This window comes from Setaria italica, chromosome III (genome assembly GCF_000263155.2).
Source record: "Setaria italica strain Yugu1 chromosome III, Setaria_italica_v2.0, whole genome shotgun sequence".
Classification (NCBI taxonomy): Eukaryota; Viridiplantae; Streptophyta; class Magnoliopsida; order Poales; family Poaceae; genus Setaria; species Setaria italica.
The window spans coordinates 45,357,255-45,379,760 of record NC_028452.1 but is presented as its reverse complement, the minus strand read 5'-3'; the positions used below and the strand labels follow the sequence as shown (position 1 = coordinate 45,379,760).

Genomic DNA, 22,506 nt, shown 5'->3' with positions numbered 1-22,506 from the left:
GTGCTAACGTCTTTCGCTGTAATATCTTGCGCGCTTGTCCATCCATGAGCAAAATTCATCCTCCGTTGTATCGAATAGATTAGACTATATATGAGTACAAAACATGAAGTATTTAAAAACCCATTCGCACAGATTGAGGCTAAAACGGCGAGACGAATCTATTTAAGCCTAATTAATCCCATGATTTGACAATGTGCTGCTACAGTAAACATTTGCTAATGATGGATTAATTAGGCTTAATAGATTTGTCTCGTCGTTTAGCCTCCATCTGTGTAATTAGTTTTATAATTAACTCATATTTAATCCTCCTAATTAGCCTCCGAATATTCGATGTGACACGGACTAAACTTTAGCTCTAGGATCAAACACCCCCGTAAGAGAGAGGTAGGAGAAAGAAGAATGGAGGTGGCAGGCTAGTAGCCACATCAACCCAAAGGAGAGGTGGGGGCGTTAGGATTTAGATGACACTCAAAAAAAAGTTAAGAGATTATATCTCTATTTTGGGAGTATTATAAGACATATAAAACACCCGAAACCAAGTTTTGGATTACATATTGCGTCAATTTTAAGGACCACACATGTATTTTACTTTATAAAAAGTAAACTCTGTTGTATAAGAGCAATAATCCAATATAATTATATAAATAGTACGAAACAAGTTCAAACTATTTGACAATAGTGCAAATATAAATATGGTAGTAATTTTTATCTATCTGTGTCGAAGAAAATCCATAGAAATACGATTCTTGCATGAATTTGGAAAATAGCGTAATTCGTCCTGCATAGAGTCTGACCCTAGGAGGCACATGCCTAAGCGTTATTATATATTCAATGCCCTAGGATAGCTTTGACGACATAGATGTGGTGGTCAACTTATTTTAGAAAAATGTATGATATAGACCTGGGCCAAATAACCTAGCTGTCTCCTTTGGAGATCGCCTGCTACTTAAATCATAATAGTGGTCCTGGCAATAATAAGGTGCCATTTGGCAACAACAAATGTTTCAGCCGGGGGTTCCTGTTGTTTCAGCCTGCGTTACATTATGCAAAGATCATGTTGGGCTCGATTGCGCTGGGCCTGATGAAGAGTTGGCCTCGAACTGGCCTGCCTGGCCAGTTTGGCATGGACTCATGTCCTATTCGGTCAACACTGCTGTTGAGCTTGAACACATCCTCTGGATTTCCTCGCGTGCCACACTATGAAGCACCCAGTTCAGAGTGATCCAACTCATGAATGAAAAGGAAACCATGTGCACAACAAAGGTATTTGTTGAGCAACTTATCTTTCGGTATTCCATCTCAGGGTCCCATGTGGCCATGTTCAGTAACCCATCCGTGGTCACTTCAAGGGAGCTATAGATTATAGAATATCACTAAGATTAGAACGAATCATGTTGTTAAATTCATCCACAATGTTTAGTACCTCATGTACCAAAGCTTGATCCTCAAGGATGTCAGCAAACGGAACAATGCCCAAATATGAAATTTGCACGAGATGCTTGATGTCGCGAAGAAAAATATACAGTACAAACATAGAGTTCAGTAACTGTAAATCACTAAGCCTATATCACTGGATTATTTACACCAGAGATGCCGATGTCAGGGCACGAGCATGGCTTGTGCAAACTACGAAGAGGGGTAAAAGGTAAAAAACCTCTATGCAAATGCTAGACTACTACTGCTGATAAAGATATACAATATTCATACATACAGCACAAACTTGTAACTGCAGAGTCTGAGTGTCTCTGGAATCTGGATCGCATGTACACTATAACAGATGAGTAAACGGATGTACACTTCACTGGCATAACAACATACAATCACTAACAAGAAGGTGCCGCTGCATCCTCTCGGAAATGGGAAGTCTCATTCACCATCAACAGCCTGAGAGAGATGTCGAAAGAATATGTGACTATATGAGACAAGGTTTAGCGCCCAAACTGAAACACAGAGGTCAACAGAACCATCTCAAAAAAATTTCACTTGGCTCTGAGTATGAGCAAAGCAAGAACTTACTTCGACTGAAAAAATCTCAATCTATTATGACAAGAAAGAAAGTGCACAAAGAAGAACAGGGAAACTAAAGTTCCAGTAGACCTTTGTTTGTGGCAACAAATGCATCCTTTTTTTTGCCCGAACAATGAATGCATTTATAATTGCTCGGAAGTGCAAACACAATAATATCTGTTATGCACTTATGCTCTACAGCCCGAACAATAAATCACAATCCAGTTTAACTCATATCTTGAATTTTCACAGTACTTTAGGTTGACTAAATGAGGAGTACTTGTCTACACACCCAGTTCAGCAGTGAAAATATGAGCAAATCACACATGCTTAGAAGTCCATCAAGCAGCGTAATTTTTGCCCCAAGACTGATCTACATTTATGCAACGTTCCAGGGACCACATCATATCATCGAAATGGAAGCATTTGAGCATGATTGCGCAAACTTACAAGCTGAGGGATGCAAATAAACACAAACGAGACTTATGATCCCATCTGCCACTGCACCAAACGAAGAGATTAAAAGATTAATACTCGTAACAAAGCAATATTTTATAAGGTCTAAATGTTTGCTCAAACCAAGTCAGTGGAAAGTAGAAACTCAGTGATACCTTAAGAACCGGTTCCCCTTGGTTTGATGTTGTCTTGGATTCCTTCATAGCTTTCATTTGCGCTTTTGCTGCTCTTCCAGCTGCTGACTTGTCAAACTCTTCCTGTCTGAAGGTTTAGGAAAAGAAAGTCACAATTGGGATTAAGCTACCTCAGACCAAGTAATCGCTATGAATTATTATCAAATAAAAAGAATAAATAAAGAAGTATTTTCCCAATCTAAAAGTCTCCTCTTCTCCCTTAGTCAACCCCTCTCCAAGCATGCAGTGCAGTCTCCTATACAATAACTACATTTGTGATGATCTAAGAAGGATCAATTCTGATAATAATACTTGAAGGTGGAGTCTTGAACGTCTGCACATGAGTTTCCTATCTAAGGCTCTAAGCTATAATCTAAAGGTAGAATTTTTGTGTCTGACCACACTTCCGACATCCTAATTCAGTAACGGATGCAATTCAAATTAAGAGATTTAACCAACACGGCCATCCCAGCATTAGCAAGCTTTGGAAAGTTCTAATCAGGAGGGCATTCTTCACGAAACGAAGCAAAAGAGGAGATCAGAGGGCCCAAGGTAACAGTGTGTATCAAGAACGGGCAGAGAAGTTTCAAAGATCTGACAAAAAGGAGGATGGGGCACTGTTCCCATCTCCTCCAGCTTTTCTTCCTCCCCTGGAGGCGTTTTTTTTTTTGAAACGTATTCCTCCCCTGTAGGCGTTGGCTGCTGTATTGCAAGACAGCAGGAGCTTGCCCGATTCATGGCTGACTAAGATGTTTTTTCCCCTAGCAGACGCAGGCACGAAGAGAAGGCGCAAGGCTGCCAACCTGCCGTTGCGCCATTGCCATCAAAGCAACCTGCTCCGGGTCAACGACTACAGGTTGCTGCAACAGCGACACCTCTCCAGCAAACAAGTTCCATTCAATTCGATTCATGACGAGGGCGATTCAGGAACCTCTAATCAAGAACCCGTTACCGCAAACCCCGCAGGCCAATCGAATCTCCCAATCCGCTAAACCCCCAGTCTGTGCCCGGCCAGGAAACGCGGAAGAGGATCGGACCAATCAAGAACTAATCTTGGAGGCCAACAGCTCGTACCCAAGAATCAGGCTAATCCTGCGCGGCCGGGTGGATTCGTTGGCGAGGGGCTAGTCGAGGCAGTTACCTCCTCTGCGCGGCCTCGGCGGCCTTGGCGCGGGCGTCCTGGGACTCGTGCCGGTCCGCCTCCGCCCGCCGCTCCTGCTCCGCCGCCTGCGCCGATCCGAAGCACGGGCACTGCCCCATCCGCCTATCTCCCCCCTTGCTTTGCTCGTCGCTGGCGTCTGATTTGGTGGTTGCTCGTTTGTTTGCGCTTGCTTTGGGGATATACGAATCACGCGGCGGATGCGCACACCCAAAAGGAGAGGGACCTTTCGAGGTTCCGGAACGCCGTGTGGAGCCCGCCGAGCAGTGGCGCGGACCGCTGGCGGTTTCTCTGGTTTGACCGTTGAATTAAAACGAATGCGTGTTTTTTTTTCAGTTCGGAACAGAGTATAGCCGTACGGAATGTGGGCTGCAGTTACTTTCCAAATTATAAATCATTCTAACATTTTCTTAAAAATTAAAATATTTCAAATTTGACCGGATTTATATAATAAAGGATTAACATTCATGATATCAAATAAGTATCATTAGTTGGTTCATTAAATATATTTTCCTAGTATATCTATTCGGTGCCATAAATCTTTAAGATCTTCTCTATAATTTTGGTCAAACATAAAATGATTTGACTCTCCAAGAAAGTTGAAATGACTTGTATTTGGAATGGAGGAGTACTATTTTATTTTTAAAAATATGATTCTCTTCTGATTATATATGTCCATAATTGCTTATGAGTTACTCCCTCCATGCAAATTACTATTATTTTAGTTTTTTACATAATTTTTTAATATACACGATACATCTATATATATACTTATATAATAAAATTTATATACCTAGAAAATCCAAAATAAATAGTAGTTTAGGATGGAGGAAGTATAAAGTCATTATTGTTACTCACATAGTCTTATTATTGTTTAGTGAGAGCAAGTAATAAATATGACAAACCTTATTTCCAATAAGAAGGGCTTAATAGAATGGCATGATGTCATTCATAGTCAATATTTACGCTCACGAAAATTCAATTCTTCTATCAAGCTATAAAGCCGTTCCTCGTGTAGCCATGGATTACAATATATTAAATTTAGTTTCACTATAATTTATTTTAGTGGTGTCTATATTGAACATTCCTTTTGTTGTTTGTCGATTTCTTACCGTAGAGACAAGTGGATTTGATAAAAGAAAGTACATAGTTTATTTGAATTATTACATAGTTTATTTCCACTCAATAATCATACATTTGCCCACTTTTATTACAAAATATATGCAGTACCCCTCTACGGTTTAGACCTTGTTTTGGATCCCAGAACTAATTTTTAGTTAGGTAAATTTTAGTCCTAGGTCATCTAAATAGGAGAACTAAAAGATAGACTAAAATTAAGCATACTAAAATGAAACTTAGCCAATTGGTCCTCCAAAACCAACTAATTCAGCTAAAAGAGACCATGAAAGATTGTCTCCAAACCCTATCCATTCGACATTCCAATATGCTAAAAGTGGCACAATAGCCTTTTCTCTATTCCACTAATTTAATTTAATCAATTAGCTTTCCGACTAACTCTTAGCCCTAGCTACATTTAATCCTAAATGATCCAAACAACACCCTAATCGATAAATTTTGCATGTATATGTCATTTTCAACAATAACATTCCCGCGCGCGCGGGGGGGGGGGGGGGGGGGGGGGAAAACCCCCTTTTGGTTTTATAAACCCGTTGAGTTTTTAAAATTTTTAAAATGGCAAAAACAAAAAAAAAATAAAAATTTCCCCCCCGAAATTTTTTTTATTATTTGATCAATTGGTCTTTTTTAAAAGTTTAGGCTTCTGAATAAGGGTAACATGATTAAGGCTGGCGTCATGAACTTTACATATACATAGGCCGCCACGAGGCACGAGGCAATACGGAAATGCAATTGGAAGGTCGAAAGTTGTAAGACGGTAGCTTACACGACATTTTGACAACATATATTGAATATTTAAATTTGGAATAATGTTGAATTGCGGTAGAAATATTGAAAAAACTGAGTTCCTATGATGTCACAATTGGACAATGTGGGGACTGGGGAAGATATCATTTGTAGCCTGTTAAAGTAGTGGCCGTCTACTCGTCTATTAACGAGTCGATAAAGTAGTTGGAGATCTCCTAAAACTTGTATGGAGAGCACGGAGCAGCATGGCAATCTACCGGAGATGCTAATATCAGTGCTCCTCGGCCAGACCCGGCTCGATGCAGTTCCGTGTACATTGAGTCGTATCTGCGTTGATTTTCTTTGTTCTTTTGTTGAGACGAGGCACGTTGTGGGGGTGGCATTACGGTGAAGATACGTATGAAATTGATTTGCCGATTCTGTTGACATCGGGCTCATGCAAATCGAAGGCTGTTTGGCAAAACGATACGAATCAACATGAGAAAATCGTCCGCAGCAGAGTCTGAACTCTGTTCCAAGGTTCTCGGAGTCGGAGAGAAGCAGAGAACGAGTGAACACAAACATCCGGTTCACCAGCAGACTGAAGACCAGCTTGTGCTTGCAGTTGCACTACGCTACTGCAGAAGGCGGCGCCGCTCCGTCGGCGGCGGTGGCGGAGCGGCCGCGGCAGCACCACGCGGCGCAGGTGCAGCAGCAGACGGCCGGCGCCCTGGCAAGAGCCACCACGCGGACCAAGGCCAGCAACGCCAGCAGCAGCAGCAGCAGCGCGCCGTCGCCACCGCCGCCCCCTCGGGACTGCCGCAGGGCCGGCTCCAGGGCCATGCAGCGACGGCCGGGGGCTATGGCAGAGGGGGCCCAACAGCTAGTATGTGCAAAAGGCCACCCGCGCAGTGTGTCACGCCTCCTGCAGTCCTGCACAGCTGCGCGCGACACAATCGAGGAGACAGGAGGCCACCACGGCAACTGAGAGGATACGGGAGTGGGAGTAGCGATGTCACGTCGGATGTTGACGACTAAACATGAGGTACTAATTGCAACTCCTATACTAATTCGAGTAATTGCTAATTGCTGAGACGAATCTATTAAGTCTATTAATTCATCATTAGCAAATGGTCACTGTAGTATTACATTGTCAAATTATGGACTAATTAATGCAATTAGTTTTGTAATTAGCTTACGTTTAATAGACCTACTAATTGCAGAACCCCTGTGCTATTCAAGTAATTGCAGAACCCCTGTGCTAATTCGCGAGACGAATCTATTAAGCCTAATTAATTTATCATTAGCAAATGGTCACTGTAGTATCACATTGTCAAATTATGGACTAATTAATGCAATTAGTTTTGTAATTAGTTTACGTTTAATAGGGTGTTTGTTTCTTTAGTCCCTCCTAAAATTCCTGTCACATCGAATGTTTAGATATTAGCAGTATTAAACATAGGTTAACTACAAAACCAATTGCACAGCTGGAAACTAATTTGCGAGACGAATCTATTAAGCCTAATTAGTCCATAATTTGACAATGTGATGCTACAGTAAACATGTGCTAATGATGGATTAATTAGGCTTAATAGATTCGTCTAGTGAATTAGCCTCCGACCTAATTAAGGAGGTGTTTGTTTCTTTAGTCCCTCCTAAAATTTCTGTCCCATCGAATGTTTTGATACTCGTAGTATTAAACATAGGTTAACTACAAAACCAATTGCACAGATGGAGACTAATTTGCGAGACGAATCTATTAAGCCTAATTAGTCCATAATTTGACAATGTGATGCTACAGGAAACATGTGCTAATGATGGATTAATTAGGCTTAAGAGATTCATCTCGTGAATTAGCCTCCATCTGTGTAAATAGTTTTATAATTAGCTTAGTTCTCCTAATTAGCCTCTGAATATTCGATGTGGCATGAATTTTAGTCCGAACTAACGATCCAAACGTCTCCTAACCTCCAAACATCCGATGGAAGATGTAACGGGTGCTAAACTGCTAATGATTAATGCAATTAGTTTCGTAATTAGCTTACATTTAATAGAGCTAGTTAACCTACATCCGTAACGGGTGCTAAACTTTAGCAGACGATATAACGGGTGCTAAACTTTAGCAGACGAACGGGTGCGCAGTTAACCTTCAAACATCCGATATCCCGATATCTGATGTAACGGATGCGAAACTTTAGCAGATGAACGGGTGTGCAAATCCCGATATCTGATGAAGTTAACCTTCAAACATCCGATATCCCGATATCTTATGTAACGGGTGCTAAACTTTAGCAAACGATGTAACGGGTGCTAAACTTTAGCAGACGAACGGGTGTGTGAACAGGTGTGCAGTTAACCTTCAAACATCCCATATCCCGATATCTGAGGTAACGGGTGCGAAACTTTAGCAGAACACATCCCATATCCCGATATTTGAGGTAACGGGTGCTAAACTTTAGCAGACGAACGGGTGTGTGAAGGGGTGTGCAGTTAACCTTCAAACATCCCATATCCTGATATCTGAGGTAACGGGTGCGAAACTTTAACAGAACACATCCCATATCTGAGGTAACGGGTGCGAAACTTTAGCAGGGTGTGCTAAACTTTAGCAGACGAACGGGTGTGTGAACGGGTGTGCAGTTAACCTTCAAACATCCCATATCCCGATATCTGAGGTAACGGGTGCGAAACTTTAGCAGAACATTTCAACGGGTGCGAAACTTTAGCAGAACACATCCCATATCTGAGGTAACGGGTGCGCGGGTGCGAAACTTTAGCAGAACACATCCCATATCTGAGGTAACGGGTGCGAAACTTTAGCAGGCTGTGCTAAACTTTAGCTAGCAGACGGAACCTTAGGCCATATTTACTTCCCTCCAAACTCCCAACTTTGACACTATGCAAAAAGAAGGTTCCCCAACACATCAAACTTGCGGTATATGCATGGAGTACTAAATGTAGATGAAATCAAAAACTAATTGCACAGTTTTGTTGTACTTTGCGAGACGAATCTTTTGAGCCTAATTAGTCAATATTTGGATAATAATTCACAAATACAAACGAAACGAAACGCTACAGTTGCGCATTTATGGCAAAATACCAATTTTGCCTATCCCAAATTGGAAACTAAACAAGGGCTTAATTGAATGAGTGAATCATCAAATCGTGGTTCGCGTGGCTGCCGAACATCTCTGTTGCGTGCCCCTCGCTGCTCCTAAGGCTTGGCGTGCCGGCCACTTACGCCTAACGGTAGCATGTCTGCACGGGACGCTCATTTTGCCGTTCTTTTAACTTTACCATTGACATTGTTCTTCAAGAATTAAATATCTAATATTATTATTATTATCTCCTTTATCATATTACAATGAAAAAAATATTTAGATTAAAGGGCACATAATATCTAGTTCACTCGAGGCCGCCGGCCCCGGACTGCCGGACGCGGTGGCGGTGGCGGCGGCGTCCACGGCGCGGCGGGCCGCTTCGAGTGCCGGGCTGCGTCGCCCGCGTGGTGCCGTCGGCAGAGAGCGGTGAGCCGTGCTTGTGGCGGCCGGCGAGCCCGACGCGCAGCCGCGCACACTTAACCTTCGCCGGCGCCGCTCTTCTTGGCAGCAGAGTCTGAACTCTGTTCCAAGGATCTCGGAAGACAAAGCGAAGGAGTGACCGAGTGAGAGTGACAGATGATTCTATTCACCTACAGGGCCCAGCGGCGTTGGCGTCGTCAGTGCTACCAGCATAACCAGCTTGTGCTTGCACTACGCTACTACTGGTCTACTGCAGAGCGCGCCGCTCCGGCGGCGGCGGAGCGGCCTCGGCACAGCCACGCGGCGCAGGTGCAGCAGCAGACGGCCGGCGCACGGCCGAGCGCCACCACGCAGACGAGTGCCATCAACGCCAGCAGCAGCAGCAGCAGCGCGCCGTCGCCACCGCCACTCTCCATCGTCCCCTGCTGGCGACTGTTGGACGCGGCGGTGGCGCACGGCGGGCAAGCGGCGGCGTCCGCGGCGCGGCGGGCCGCTTCGTGTCCGACCTGAGAGCCGGGCCGCGTGGCGCCGTCGGCGGACGCCGGTGACGAGCGGCGCTTGTGGCGGCCGCCGAACCTGAGGTCCTGCAGCGCGGCGGCGAGCCCGGCGCGCAGCCGCGCGCGCTTGGACCCCTTGGCGGCGGCGGCGCTCCTCTTCTTGATGGAGTCGCTTTTGGAGAAGAGCTGGTGCTGCCTCGGCGGCGGCGCCCTCGGGGTGCCAGCTCCCCCTCGCCGCGGCGCCCGACCGCCGCCGCCGCCCAACACGGAGGATCGATGGAGGAGATGCATGGCGGCACCAAGATCTCTGGCGAGACCAGCGACGCTGCCTGAGTTGCTCTGCTGCTGCTCGGTCGTCTTCTCAAATAGACGCGTAAAGCTCGTGGAGCCAAATCTGGCTGCTATCCGCTAGTGCGCTGCTGCTGGAGCTGAGCGCGTGAGCGGAGGATCTGTGCAGCTGGTGGCCCTGCTCAAATAGCCGCGGCGAGTGGAGGACAGGCGCCGGGGCGCGTCTGACCAGTGAGCCACCCCACCCGAGGAGAAGACGCGTGAGAGTGAGACGCCGCGGCACGGTGCGTGCGTGCACCGCCACGCACCTCGTGTCCGTACGGTACGTGCGCGCGCTCGTGACCGGCCACGCGTCTGGCGCGAACCTTCCCGCGGGCTGCTGTGCTGTGCATTGACGGGCCTCTCCAGCCTTTTGTCTTTGAGAGTTCTGGGCCTTACAGATGGGCTTCAGTCTGGCGGCAGCCCGTAGAGAACTAGAGCCCCCCATGGGCTGTCCACGCATTGCGACGCCAATGGAGGGAGGTGGATGGAAATGAAAAGAGATACAAAACCTGGAATGATCTTCTCTCTCAAATCAAATCATGCATGCATCCAATTTAAAGTCCGCTTGCATAATTGTGTTTGTTAGAACTAATGTTAGAAAATGAGACCCAACATGTTAGTTTTTATTTTAGCATTGAGAAGGCGTGGAAAAGGTCTAACAGCAAGCGACGACCTCGACAACGTTGGTGAGTTCACGTACCTCAGTATTCAAGGCTTAACAGTCCGAGACACTGGAAATTTTGTTCCATTTCGTGATTGCTTCAGACTTTTCAGTCAGGTGTTTAATTTGTTCTTCACAATGTATCGAAGCTACTGCTGGTTGCGACTACTGCACCAGGACAGTAAAGGAAGTATGTCCACATGGCGCAAGTGCCCATGGGGACTTGTCAAAAAGACCACATAGTATTTCATCTCTTCCACGTTATCCATTCCAGTGGAGGAAGGCAGCCGTGTGGCGGACTGATGGCGAGCTGCCAGGCGCAGGTGCCCCGAGCAGAGTGCGCTCCCGTGCTTCGCCGAGCCCGGAAATATGTAGGTCCAAAACGAAGCATACAACGAATCAGCTAAAGAAAATGCTGATCGAAACCGCAGCCGATCACTGGTGGAAAAGTGAGCTGTACTTCTGGTTGGAGAATGTATAAGTCTCGAAAATCCAATCGAAATTAATCATTCGGGACTAAAGATCCTCATCTTTAATCTCGAGTCTTTCACCCACGTATGCACGTGAAAGTGTGAGAGATGCGCAGGAGTAAGTGTATGCAAGCTCACTCCACGTGAGAGTTTAGCTAGCATATTTAGATGCGAGGAAAAAAGTTTAGAGAAATATCCAAAGTATAAAAAATTCTCTAAAACTATCATATGACAAGTAATAAGTGTTGCATTACAATTATGTAAATTTTCAAGATGGAACTTGACTTCTTTCGTAGATATATATGAGATGGATAAACGTTGATGCCAAGGTTTAAAAATAAATAAATGACAAGATGAAACTGTGTGTAGGTTGACATTTGTTCTTTCCTTTGTTGTTTGTCAATTCATATCTTAGAGATAGAAGCAAATATAAATTTTATATTACATGGTCCCGTAGCATCATTTACTTACATAGTCTTTACCTTTCACTAAACAATAGCATCCATTCCATCTTAATATTTAGCCTTATGATACGAATGGCTATTTTTTTTTGCAACGGTATTGGTATATATCACATAATGGTTTTTATTATTAACATGCTAATTTTAGGTCACAAACATATATTATTTTACATAGTTACAGGGTGGTGGGTCGGGGGCAAATGCCCCATGCTTGGTAATTTGAAAATAGCCCTTCTATTACACTTTGGCTCTTCCTCCTCACCGTATTTTTCTATATTTGCCTCTGGCAACAACGGTATGATCACCATGATACTCACAACAAAAGAAACGACGATCACTTGCAACCGTCATCGAAGTTTTAGAAAATGGTAGGACAAGAACAAAACATCCTAAAACTAATGAGGACTGGGGACAAAGCTCTGCACGAGTCCAGAACCAGTAAAACAATTTTAAGAACGTTTCGTTCATAAACTCTGCAACAACACGAGGGGTATACTAGTATGCATTAATGATAAACGATTAATGCAATAACATCATGTAAGTGCATGCTACATCGGTACCGACTTCCTAGCCAAGAACTCGGTGATTATTTGTAAAGATGAAACTAATCCGTGCCTCAGGTAGAGCGTTTGTGTACCAACCCAAGGAGAAAATTCGAAACCAACACACTGAGCAATCTGATTAGCTAGCTATCATCGCTGGGAGACTAGATGAAGCTTCGAATCTATTATATATTCTGTCATTGGATGAATTCGGTGACCGGTCAAACAACTAAATTAAATCTTCGTCCTAAATTCGCTTATTTCGAAATTTTTGGCGTTTTGAATCCCAGAACGGCCTTATCCACAACCTCTGCCACTTGGTTACACCAAGTTTTTCGTTGGTTTCAGACGGAGCTGTACTTCCTCCCCTGAAACCTGCTGCAAGTTTTGGTCACGAATCCATATCCATGGAGCTTCTGCCTCGGCTGCGGCGCCCTTGGGGAGCTGCCTGGCCGCGCCCGCGCCGCGAACCCGTCGATGGAGCGAAGCGGCCGGCGCTGCCCTGATGAGTTGAGCTGGATCGCCGGTTGTGGCACACGAGCGCGTGGGGTGCTGCTCTATCCATCGCCACCCCCGCTGCTGCTCGTGTGCTGATCAAGTGGGGGTGTTTGGGAGGTATGGGCTAAATTTTAGCCCCTGTCATATCGGATGTTTGGACATTAATTAGGAATTAGGAGTATTAAACATAGACTAATTACAAAATTAATTGCACAACCCCTAGGCTAAATCGCGAGACGAATCTATTAAGCCTAATTAGTCCATGATTTGACAATATGGTGCTACAGTAACCATTCGCTAATGATGGATTAATTAGGCTTAATAAATTCGTCTCGCGATTTAGCCTAGGGGTTCTGCTATTAGTTTTACAATTAGCTCATGTTTAGTTCTCCTAATTAGCATCCGAACATCCGATGTGATAGAGCTAAACTTTAGCCCCTGCTATCAAACACCCCAGAGCTGCAGCATACGGGGGACAGCCGGACAGGACAGGTTGCCCGGTGGCCGGTGCGTCGAGCGTCGACCGGTGAGCTGCCGGAGAAGAAGACGCGTGAGACGCCACTGCACGACGCACGATCGGAACAAGTCCCGTGCGCTACCGCGCTGGGCCTCGTAGCTGGGCTGCAACCGGGCCGCAGCCCACAGAAAATGGTCAACAGAGTCTGGGGGCCCCCGCCCCCGATGCCCTCTCCTTCCAACACACTCTTGTCTCTTCCTGGCGGCGCCGCCCTTCGGGGTCTTCATCTGGGGGCCCTTCGCCGGCGACGAGCACCAACCAGGTACGCCCCCTTCCCTTCCCTCGCCGCTGTCCGAAACCGAGCACCGCAAACCCTGCTGTATGCTATTTGTATTCGGATCTGACACAGTTACATGCATATGTAGTATACCCAGGAACTTCGAATTTTCCAAAAAAAGGGGGAAAGATTATCGGGTGTACTTATGTACATGAACACCCATGTCCTATACTGGATCCGCCCCTACTCTGGAGGATTCTTCCAGATAAACCACCGAATGCCTGCATTCTTTGCCAGTATTAGGGTGTCTAATGAGTGCTCCAAGGGCACATTTCGTGCACTCTATTCCTCTTCTGATGTAAAAAATGCGGATTATAGCTGGAAAATGTCCAGTGACTGCTTGGTACTACTGAACCATTTGGTGGCTGATTAGTTGCACCGCGTGCTGTCAAGATTGTTGGTGAAATTTCCAAGGCAGGGTAGCCAATGAAATCTGTCCGTTTCATTAGCTTGTGGACGGTGACTTTTGTTTGAATCTGGTTCCAGAAAACTAAGCCCTGGCTAGTAGCTATATGTCGTGGTTTTCTTCTAGAGCCGCCTGTTGCACTTTGTGATCTGCAGTGGTTACTCAATGGTAGAATCTGTGGACTTTGTAATTGATAATATAACTATCCTATGATGTGATTGTAATTATTTGTTTGGCCTTACAGTTGCACTGCCAAACAAATATGGGTTTGTGTGGAAAGCATGGACATGGGCTACAGCCAGCTGCTTTCGTGGCTTCTGCTTGTAAGAAGCAGGACTTGTGTAGGTTGTTATTGTTATTTTGTAGCTTCGTTGAATTTTAAGTCTTCTTTCAGATAGGAACATGCATCATCAATCTATTGCCAACTTACCGACCAGCAACTCGTTGCTTGCTGAATAACGTCTGGTTTCTTTAGCATAACTTCCATTGATAATTGAATCAGCTGGGATTGATTTTCATCTTTGCTTTCATAGAAAGAGCTAGATAGCTTTGCTAATGCATTTAGAGCACTGCAGGGTTCTATTTAGAGCCATTATCCATGGTTTACAGGGATTGATTGGCATTGCTTATCTTTTCGTTTTGCTTTTCTTCGAATGCAATTTTAGAGGGAATCGATTGTGTATCATTCAGTATTTTGAATTAGTGAGTCCTGTGCCGGAATTATAACATATTTATCGAAATCTCTCTTACAAGTGAGTGACTGATGAGCAATGACTTCTCTGACTGTTAGTTTTAGCAATTTGAGTAGTTGTACTGCCAAAAAAAGTCTGGATACTGCTGTGGAAAATGTTAAAATACAGTTGAGTCTGCTGGTTCATAGCTTTTGCTTTTAAGAAGCAGAGTATTTCCTACAAAATAATCAGGGTTATCTGGTAGCTTATACCAACAATTCAAAACCAATGTATTGGCTTCTGAATTTTCTAATTTACTCGGTGTCAGCTTTGTCTTGTGAAAAAACTTCCTAGCTTTATTAATGTGATTTAAATATTGCAGAGTTTTACTTAGAGCTATTATCCATGCCATGGGTACAAGGAGATTAAAAAGCTATTTACACTTGTCCATTTTGTGTAGTCCAAATAAAATTTCACCTGACGCTATATCAAGCCATCAGATTTATGGTGATTGGAATGGTATTTAAAATGTATAAGAGTGGATCAGTTGTATTATGTCATTGAGTTGGATTGAAGAATGTGAATATACTGATGGTGATCTCTATTGCATACATCCCAGTCTGGTCATTACAGTTGTTTTCCTAAGCAACTGACTAATCAATAATGACTGCTTTCATGATTATATCGTTTGTTCTGACTAAAACGGCAATGTCACTGCCGATGCCATATTTTTTGTTCCACCATTATTTTGTTACCTTCTCTTACTATGACCTAGTAATTCACATTTGCTGAAAGTGTAACTAACAAGAGCTGGATATTATAAATCTGTTTGTATTTCTTTACCTATAGGGCAACAGAACCAGGGGATTGTTAATTACTTCTTCCAGTTCCTACCTTAGGTCACCCTTATTGCCATGGTCTACCCACTCTTTGTTTCCTTTCTTGTACAACCATATGAGCGCTGTTCCATGACGGTAGAAATTTAATAGTTCTTGTTCATCTGGAGTGGTCAAAGGTTATATTGTTCTCCATAAATAGATGTTATATTTTTATTTTTCTAAATGATAACTGTGCTCACCTAATACCTTTTGATTAGGCCGGAAGGATGAGGAAGGGACTGCATCCTCAGATGCAATGGATTTCATATGTGACGCAGAGTGGAAGGCTGATCAATATCATGATGACCAAGGTCAACCATACTGGCAAAGTGTACCACATGCGGGCCAAGCGTCAAATGGCTCAGAGCCTTGGCCAGATTGCAAAGTTCAAACGCCGATATGAGCAGGAAGCAGAGGAAAACAAAGACAAATAGGATGCTTGAAAGAGGTATAGCCTCTGCAGCCTTAAGCAATTCTGTTGACTGCAAGTTTTTGCTCGTGGAATTGTATTTTTGGTGGAATTTTCTTCTCTGATTCCATCAATGTTGGGTTCTAACCCCATGTAGTTGTTTCTTCTCTTTTGTTACAAATGCCTGTCCGGCTCTCTTGGGCAAATTATGGTACTTACTGTTCTGCCTTAAAAAGCTCAAGAAAATTGTCGATGGATTAATTTCTGATCTGACTTCGATATTCATGATTCGTCTCCTTTCCTGCACTATGTTTGATGGTCGTCTTTCCTGGTCTGTGCCGACCTGGATCCTAGTATCTGGCGTCGAGTTGCGAATGAGCAGATGATTATTAAGCTGGTGACATCTGGTGGTCAAGTTCATCCTTGTCGTGAACTTTTCTTTTGCAACTGGAGGATAGTGCCTGGCTCTGACTCCTAAGCTGTATGAAACCTTGATCACCATATCAATGGCTACGATGTCACATGAGTGTATAACCTTTATATGTCGGGCTGCCAGCAGCATTTCTTTATTCTTTTGAACACAATCCTGTGCATCATGAAGGTTTTGTTTGGAAAATTAAAGATAGTTTCCCAATTGTTCGGAAGAAAACTGTTCCTAGTTTATTAAAATATCGAGTGTAATTTGTTTCAGTAGATGAAGTCGTGATCAGTTTTTGAACCCAATCTATTCGCGCCCCAAACGTTTCAGAATGATTTTCTGAAACTTTGGTACTCGCATTTTGTTTATCAGGATGCTTATAAGGATAGAAGCGCTTCAGTTTATTAGCCGGCTTATCAGCTACCGAATAGTATTTTTCTCTCATAATAAATTAGCCGTTTCAACTTTTCAGCCGGCTTATAAGTTCAGCCGAACAGGCTCCGAAATGTTTTGGACATCTCATCTGTCTGCAACAAGGTTTCGATTCGTAGCGTGATGATGTGGCATTGACCTGTATGGCAGCCAAGTCACGTCATCAGAGAAGTGTTCTTTTATTCAAACCCCCAAAACATCAACAGATATAGTCCATCTGAATTCAGGGGGGTAGATTTAAATTTGCACCGGATTAAATCATCAACACATAAATTGCACCGAGCCAGTTAAATTTTGCGTTTTCGCACACAGGCATCGCGCCGGCACACAAACTGAGATGTCACCCTCACACGTTTATCAAACAGACCCCCATCATGTATTCTCTCCACACCAAAAAGAAAAAGAAAAAAAATTCATCACCACCATTTCATGCATGCACGGCACGACGGATCTGCTGACAGCTGCGAAATGCAATTAGTAAGTTGGACCCACACACATGGAGATTTTACATGCCAACGAACATGCAACATCCATCTAAATCAGGATGAGTGCTTGCCTTTACAAGAACAAATCATGCGCAATGAGTAAGGCTGAAGGTTGCAACAGAAGAATCTGACCTGACAGGGATTTTCTTTTTCAAAAAAAAAAAAAAACTGACCTGACAGGGCGCTCATGCAGGCTTACTTTCATGTTTGCTGGGTGGCCTTGTCGTGGAGATCTATTTTTTTTTTGTTTTTTTATAAAAAAAATGCCCGCTTGCCGTCTAGATCTGTTGAGCTAATAGCTATGCACAGATACGCCTGCACAATATATGTGTCAAGTAACAAGAAATTTGATTCTGTTCGACCTAATTGAGACATCTGTTTTCGACATCAGCTGTCAGATTTGTTGTGCCATGAGCTAACTTGCCAGCATCCTAAGGAACTACCGACAAATTGAAGAGGTGGAATGGCGAGGCTGAAAAGAAGATGCCACTACATCATGCAGAGGGGCTCGAAAATTTAAAATCGCTGGCTATGTTAAAAAAAATAATCGTGGATTGCCTGTTTAACTTTATGTAAACATTGCCTGCCTTTTTTTTCATGGATGGATCTTGATCCTTGCATCGCGCATTCCTGAAAGAAGCAAATGAGTCAAATATACGACATAGTTTACATACAAAGTGAGTTAAATTCAAAGTTACATGCATCATGTCGGAGCAGAATATGAACAAGTATATATGAAAAATAGTTATATTATGGCTGCACAGGTAATTAGCAAAGAAATGATTTCTTTTCCTTCTTTTTTTTGGCCTCCACTCACTAGAAGCAAGGAACCCCACTAGAATGACAAGGAAAAAGGGAACAAAGATTGAAACTGTTTAACTTCAACTGTGACTAGAAGCAACCAGAGGCAGTGAAGACAGAAAGCCTGCAGCCACGTCAAGCTCTGATTCAGTGCACATGGTGTGGTATGGGCGTATGGCACCGTGTTCCAATCAAAGCAGAGATCCCCAGAACCGGTTTCACTCGAGGAGAGGAATGCAGAGCAGAGCCTTTCGTCAAGATCACAAGCCACCCACTCCACTCCACTCCCCCTCTGGCGAGGCGAGGAGAAGCAGGTTTTTCACCCACCTGCACTCCCTGTTCTGAAAACACGCATCAATCAGAATCATTCCCCCTCCCTCCCTCCCTCTAATGATTGTCCCATACTGTTTTCCCGCTCCCCTTTTGTCACCGTCGGTCTCCCTTGCCGGCAGATCTTGCTTCGCCCCTCCGCAAATTTTCCACAACCACCGCCACAACCATTTCCTCCTCCCCGTTCGCGCCGGACGAGCCGGTCGGCCCCCCCCCACCTCGTACGTACACACCCCTCCCCCTCCCGGGCTCCCCTGCTCCTTCACCCCCAGCCCAACTCAGCTGATCTGCCAGGCCGCGTGCCACCCCCAACATTCCCCATCCATCACGAGCTGTGTCCTGTCCTGCCCAGCGGTGTCAATACCTGGCTGCACCCCGCCAGCCACCAACCACCCCGCCACACCGTTCCCATATAGCCAGCCACCACCAGCAGCCTTTGCCTCTGCTGTAGGAAGAGAGCGTGTTGTTGCAGGGGAGGAAGAGGGGGAAGACGGCAATGGCGACCTCGTTCCAGGGGACGACCACCAAGTGCACCGCCTGCGACAAGACGGTGTACCTCGTCGACAAGCTCACCGCCGACAACCGCGTCTACCACAAGGCCTGCTTCCGATGCCACCACTGCAAGGGCACCCTCAAGGTACCGCTGCTGCCTTACCCGACCACACTGAACTCGGTTTGCTCAGTTCAGAAGTTGCTGCTATTCAACTTCTCTGAGATTTGTATCATTGCTGGAATATGCAATAAGGCAGTGAACAGTGAGACTTACTGGTGGTGTGTGTGTGTGTGGCGATGTCTCTGCTGCAGCTTGCCAACTACAACTCCTTCGAGGGGGTGCTCTACTGCAGGCCTCACTTCGACCAGCTCTTCAAGAGGACCGGGAGTCTGGACAAGAGCTTCGAAGGTACGAATTGATTAGCCCGTTCCCTTGATTCATTTGCACCACATAGAGATCCGGTCGTTCTTGAGCCTGATTAGCCATTCCTCACCTGCAAATGTTCAGGGACTCCAAAGGTTGTCAAGCCAGAAAGAAATGTTGAGAATGAGGTATGCAACAAGCTATGATTCATGCTTTACAGAATAGGTACATCACGCATGTCAAGTAGTCCATATTGCACTGTCTAATTGTCTTTTTAAAATTAAGTTAATAAATTACACAGAAAAACCGATAGACATTTGAATCATTCATCAGGATAGATGCAGTCCAACTCCTCGAATATGAAGTGACCACACAAATACACACTAGTGAGAGAAGTGTCAGATAAATAGCCACTCAAAGCCTCAAGTGTGACGCATGGATCTGAACAGAATAAATCTAGCTCAAAAATTGAGTATAGCAAGAAGGAAAACACTGATAAAACCTAGGGCCCCCATGAAGCAGATCACTAGATCAGCATTGTATGGCCTTAATGTTTCATACCATCCAAGTGGCACTATTCATCTTTTGTTCTTCATCAGCAACTGGCACTTGGTTATGCTCATCATGATTGCATATTTTGGCAGAATGCTATTAAAGTCTCCAGCGTCTTTGCTGGCACCAGAGAGAAATGTGTTGGATGCAGCAAGACAGTCTATCCAATTGAGAGGGTACGATTCCATATTCTACTATCTCAATCATTTGTCTGCAGTTTCAGTGTCCTTGACAACCTGTTACTGAATTCTCATTCATGATTTATACAAATATAATGTTTCTGAGAAGGAAAAAATGTCAAAAGTTGTAACCATGATTACAGCATTTGCTGCATTTCCAAGTTGGATGCTCAATTATTGATACTTGACAACGGTCACTGGATTCACATTTGTGAATTATATAAATATGTGTTTGAGAATAAATAAACAAACAAATAAATAAAAAGTCTGTCCATGAAGACAGCATTTGCTGCACTTCCATATTGGAAGCTCGATTATTGATACTTTCTGCTGAAAGATGGAAAGGTGACAAGCATGTCATACCTCTTGAGAGTTAATTTGCATGAATAGCAATATGCTGATTGCGACACGTCCACTAATCCTTCAGGTTACTGTCAACAACACTATGTATCACAAGAGCTGCTTCAAGTGCTGCCATGGAGGATGCACCATCAGCCCTTCCAACTATATCGCGCACGAGGGGAAGCTCTACTGCAAGCACCACCACATTCAGCTGATCAAGGAGAAGGGGAACTTCAGCCAGCTCGAGAATGATCATGAGAAGACATCACAGGCTGGGTCGCTGGAGGATGAAGAAGCAGAGTATTAATCTTTGAGCATTGTTCCACAGATGAATAATGAATCTTCTTGCATTTGCTCAAGAGCACTATATCTTCCTGTGGCATGGTTCCATTTCAGTTTCACCAATGGAGGTCATGTGCATTCAGAGAACAATGATACATCATCTTGTATCTGCATGCAAACCTTGTTATATTTGAGTCAAAATATATCTACCTGGTTTCCCCTTTTTCATTGCTTCGAAGATGCATTTCAGCATTTGCGTATGCAAGACAGAGAGCTGTAAATTCTTGATCCACCTTTTGTTGTAATGAATTTGACTAAAGTATGCATAAAAACAGAAAAGAAGGGAAAGAAGCAAACTCTGAACAAGCAAAGCTTTCAAAATTGAGAGAACATCGATTACCTGGCACTGCATCAAAAGGAAAAGGTACAGATCCAAACCGAATTAATAATCAGTACCGAATAGACCATACAACAAGGTGTAATGCAAATATAATTTTATGCCAGAAGGTAGAGAAAAGCTTTCGTGCAGGTGTAAAGCAAGTCAACAAGTCCATTATTACAATTCAGAGTGTTGCACGATACGAATATCCATACAGTACCCAACAAACACATATTTCGAGTTTAATTGCCTAAATGAATCCAAAATTGGCACAACCATCACATTTTATTGTTTCTGATAATATAACAAACGTATTATTTACAAAGGGTTCAGGATCCCATGGAGGATAATGAACCTGTCCCAAGAAATATAAAGTTGAGAGGATCCAAGGTGGCACTAGTTTTCTAAGTGATGATGAATCATGACAGTCATTGCCCAGCCACTGAGATCCCCTTGCACCAGCTTGAATATCCTGACAATTTCCTTCACTAACTGTCCCTAAGACCAACTAACATGACAATTACCCATCCATCAACCATTTTGATTTGTTTTCTTGCAAACAGGACAGTAACATTTATTGTGAGGGCCCTTAATTGGACCGCACATCTAAGTTGGCATGTACACAAATAATAAAGGGATAAAAGTAAGGAATTTGCCATACATAGTACCAAAATTAAGCAAGTTCTGGGACAACAATAACTCCAGTGTACAGAACGAATGAATGATGTAGTACAGTAAAAATACTGCAAGTAGATATCCGTAAGGGAAGACTCAGTGCATAGTGTGGAAACCATGCAAAATTTTATATTGAACATAAATGTTTTGGTACGACTCAGGTATTTAAATTACCATAAAATCATTCTATAAGTCAGCAACCCCAATGAACAGACTTTAGACCTTTTGTTGATCTTGTGATGCCTATTTATAAGGAAATAGAAGGCAGGACTATGAAAAATATAAAATAGATAAAGGCAAAAGTTCTCTACATCTTAATTTGTATTGTTCTGGATCATGCAGACAAATGATAAAGCCTGTGTCGTTGATGCACTAGAGCTGTCCTTAGCTGTATATATTCTTGTTGCTGCTTAAAGTCAAAAGTTGGCAGATGATTTTACTATTTCTGCAGCAATATTGCAAATTTGCAATAGCATTTCCTACCAGTGAAGCAGCAACCAATACAAGCAAGGGACTCAATTTGTTCACCCAATTTGATGTGTAGCAAGTCATATGTAGTCAGGTTTCCATTAGATTAGATGACAACAGATAGTAGCTTCTGCCGATCAGATTTCCACCTAGTGCAGAAATATAAAGGCCTTATTAGAAAGACATGACATATTAATGCCATCCACATACGAAGTATGCAGGAAAAAGCAAATCACTGTACCACAAGATCAAAACCAGATGAAGTTACATGACAAGGATGCAAAATATTTGGTCCTAAGCTACATATTTGAATAATGGAGAGACCAGACAATAATCTTGTCAGCATTTTTTCCCCAGAAACTTGAGGAATGATTGCACAGAAAAAGATGCTTTTCAGGACAATTAAATTGAATGAGCGACTTACTCTTTGGAAGATGCAACTACGATGAAATTTTTTTTTACAAAGACAACAAAAAAGCAGTGCCACATGAGTAAATCAATTGTGTTGATA

The 22,506-nt window shown here is 43.6% G+C and overlaps 4 protein-coding genes across 6 annotated transcripts; 2 read left to right on the top strand and 2 right to left on the bottom strand.

The window, feature by feature from the left end:
• Window positions 1-1,470: 1,470 nt before the first annotated feature.
• Window positions 1,471-3,992, bottom strand: LOC101758898. Its single transcript, XM_004962849.3, has 4 exons — window positions 3,778-3,992; window positions 2,619-2,724; window positions 2,458-2,508; window positions 1,471-1,884 (listed from the first exon to the last, which is right to left on the bottom strand). The coding sequence occupies exons 1-3, from the start codon at window positions 3,894-3,896 to the stop codon at window positions 2,491-2,493; spliced, it is 243 nt and encodes an 80-aa protein (XP_004962906.1). The 5' UTR covers window positions 3,897-3,992; the 3' UTR covers window positions 1,471-1,884; window positions 2,458-2,490.
• Window positions 3,993-8,969: 4,977 nt separating this feature from the next.
• LOC101758487 lies at window positions 8,970-10,140 on the bottom strand. The gene has a single exon (XM_004962848.2). It carries the CDS (start codon window positions 9,965-9,967, stop codon window positions 9,419-9,421), a length of 549 nt encoding a protein of 182 aa, XP_004962905.1. The 5' UTR covers window positions 9,968-10,140; the 3' UTR covers window positions 8,970-9,418.
• Window positions 10,141-13,304: 3,164 nt separating this feature from the next.
• LOC101758071 lies at window positions 13,305-16,086 on the top strand. 3 transcript variants are annotated; one of them, XM_004962847.3, is made up of 3 exons: window positions 13,305-13,417; window positions 14,083-14,161; window positions 15,606-16,086. In XM_004962847.3, the coding sequence occupies exons 1-3, from the start codon at window positions 13,320-13,322 to the stop codon at window positions 15,819-15,821; spliced, it is 393 nt and encodes a 130-aa protein (XP_004962904.1). In that variant the 5' UTR covers window positions 13,305-13,319; the 3' UTR covers window positions 15,822-16,086. The 3 variants fall into 3 exon arrangements, 2 of the variants coding, with proteins under 2 accessions (XP_004962904.1, XP_022680617.1); XM_022824882.1 differs by having other exon boundaries at window positions 14,083-14,179; XR_002676730.1 differs by lacking the exon at window positions 13,305-13,417 and having other exon boundaries at window positions 14,089-14,183.
• A 2,398-nt stretch (window positions 16,087-18,484) lies between these two features.
• Window positions 18,485-20,701, top strand: LOC101757664 (LIM domain-containing protein WLIM1). Its single transcript, XM_004962846.4, has 5 exons — window positions 18,485-18,899; window positions 19,067-19,163; window positions 19,263-19,306; window positions 19,763-19,846; window positions 20,277-20,701. The coding sequence occupies exons 1-5, from the start codon at window positions 18,759-18,761 to the stop codon at window positions 20,496-20,498; spliced, it is 588 nt and encodes a 195-aa protein (XP_004962903.1). The 5' UTR covers window positions 18,485-18,758; the 3' UTR covers window positions 20,499-20,701.
• The last annotated feature ends 1,805 nt before the right edge of the window (window positions 20,702-22,506 follow it).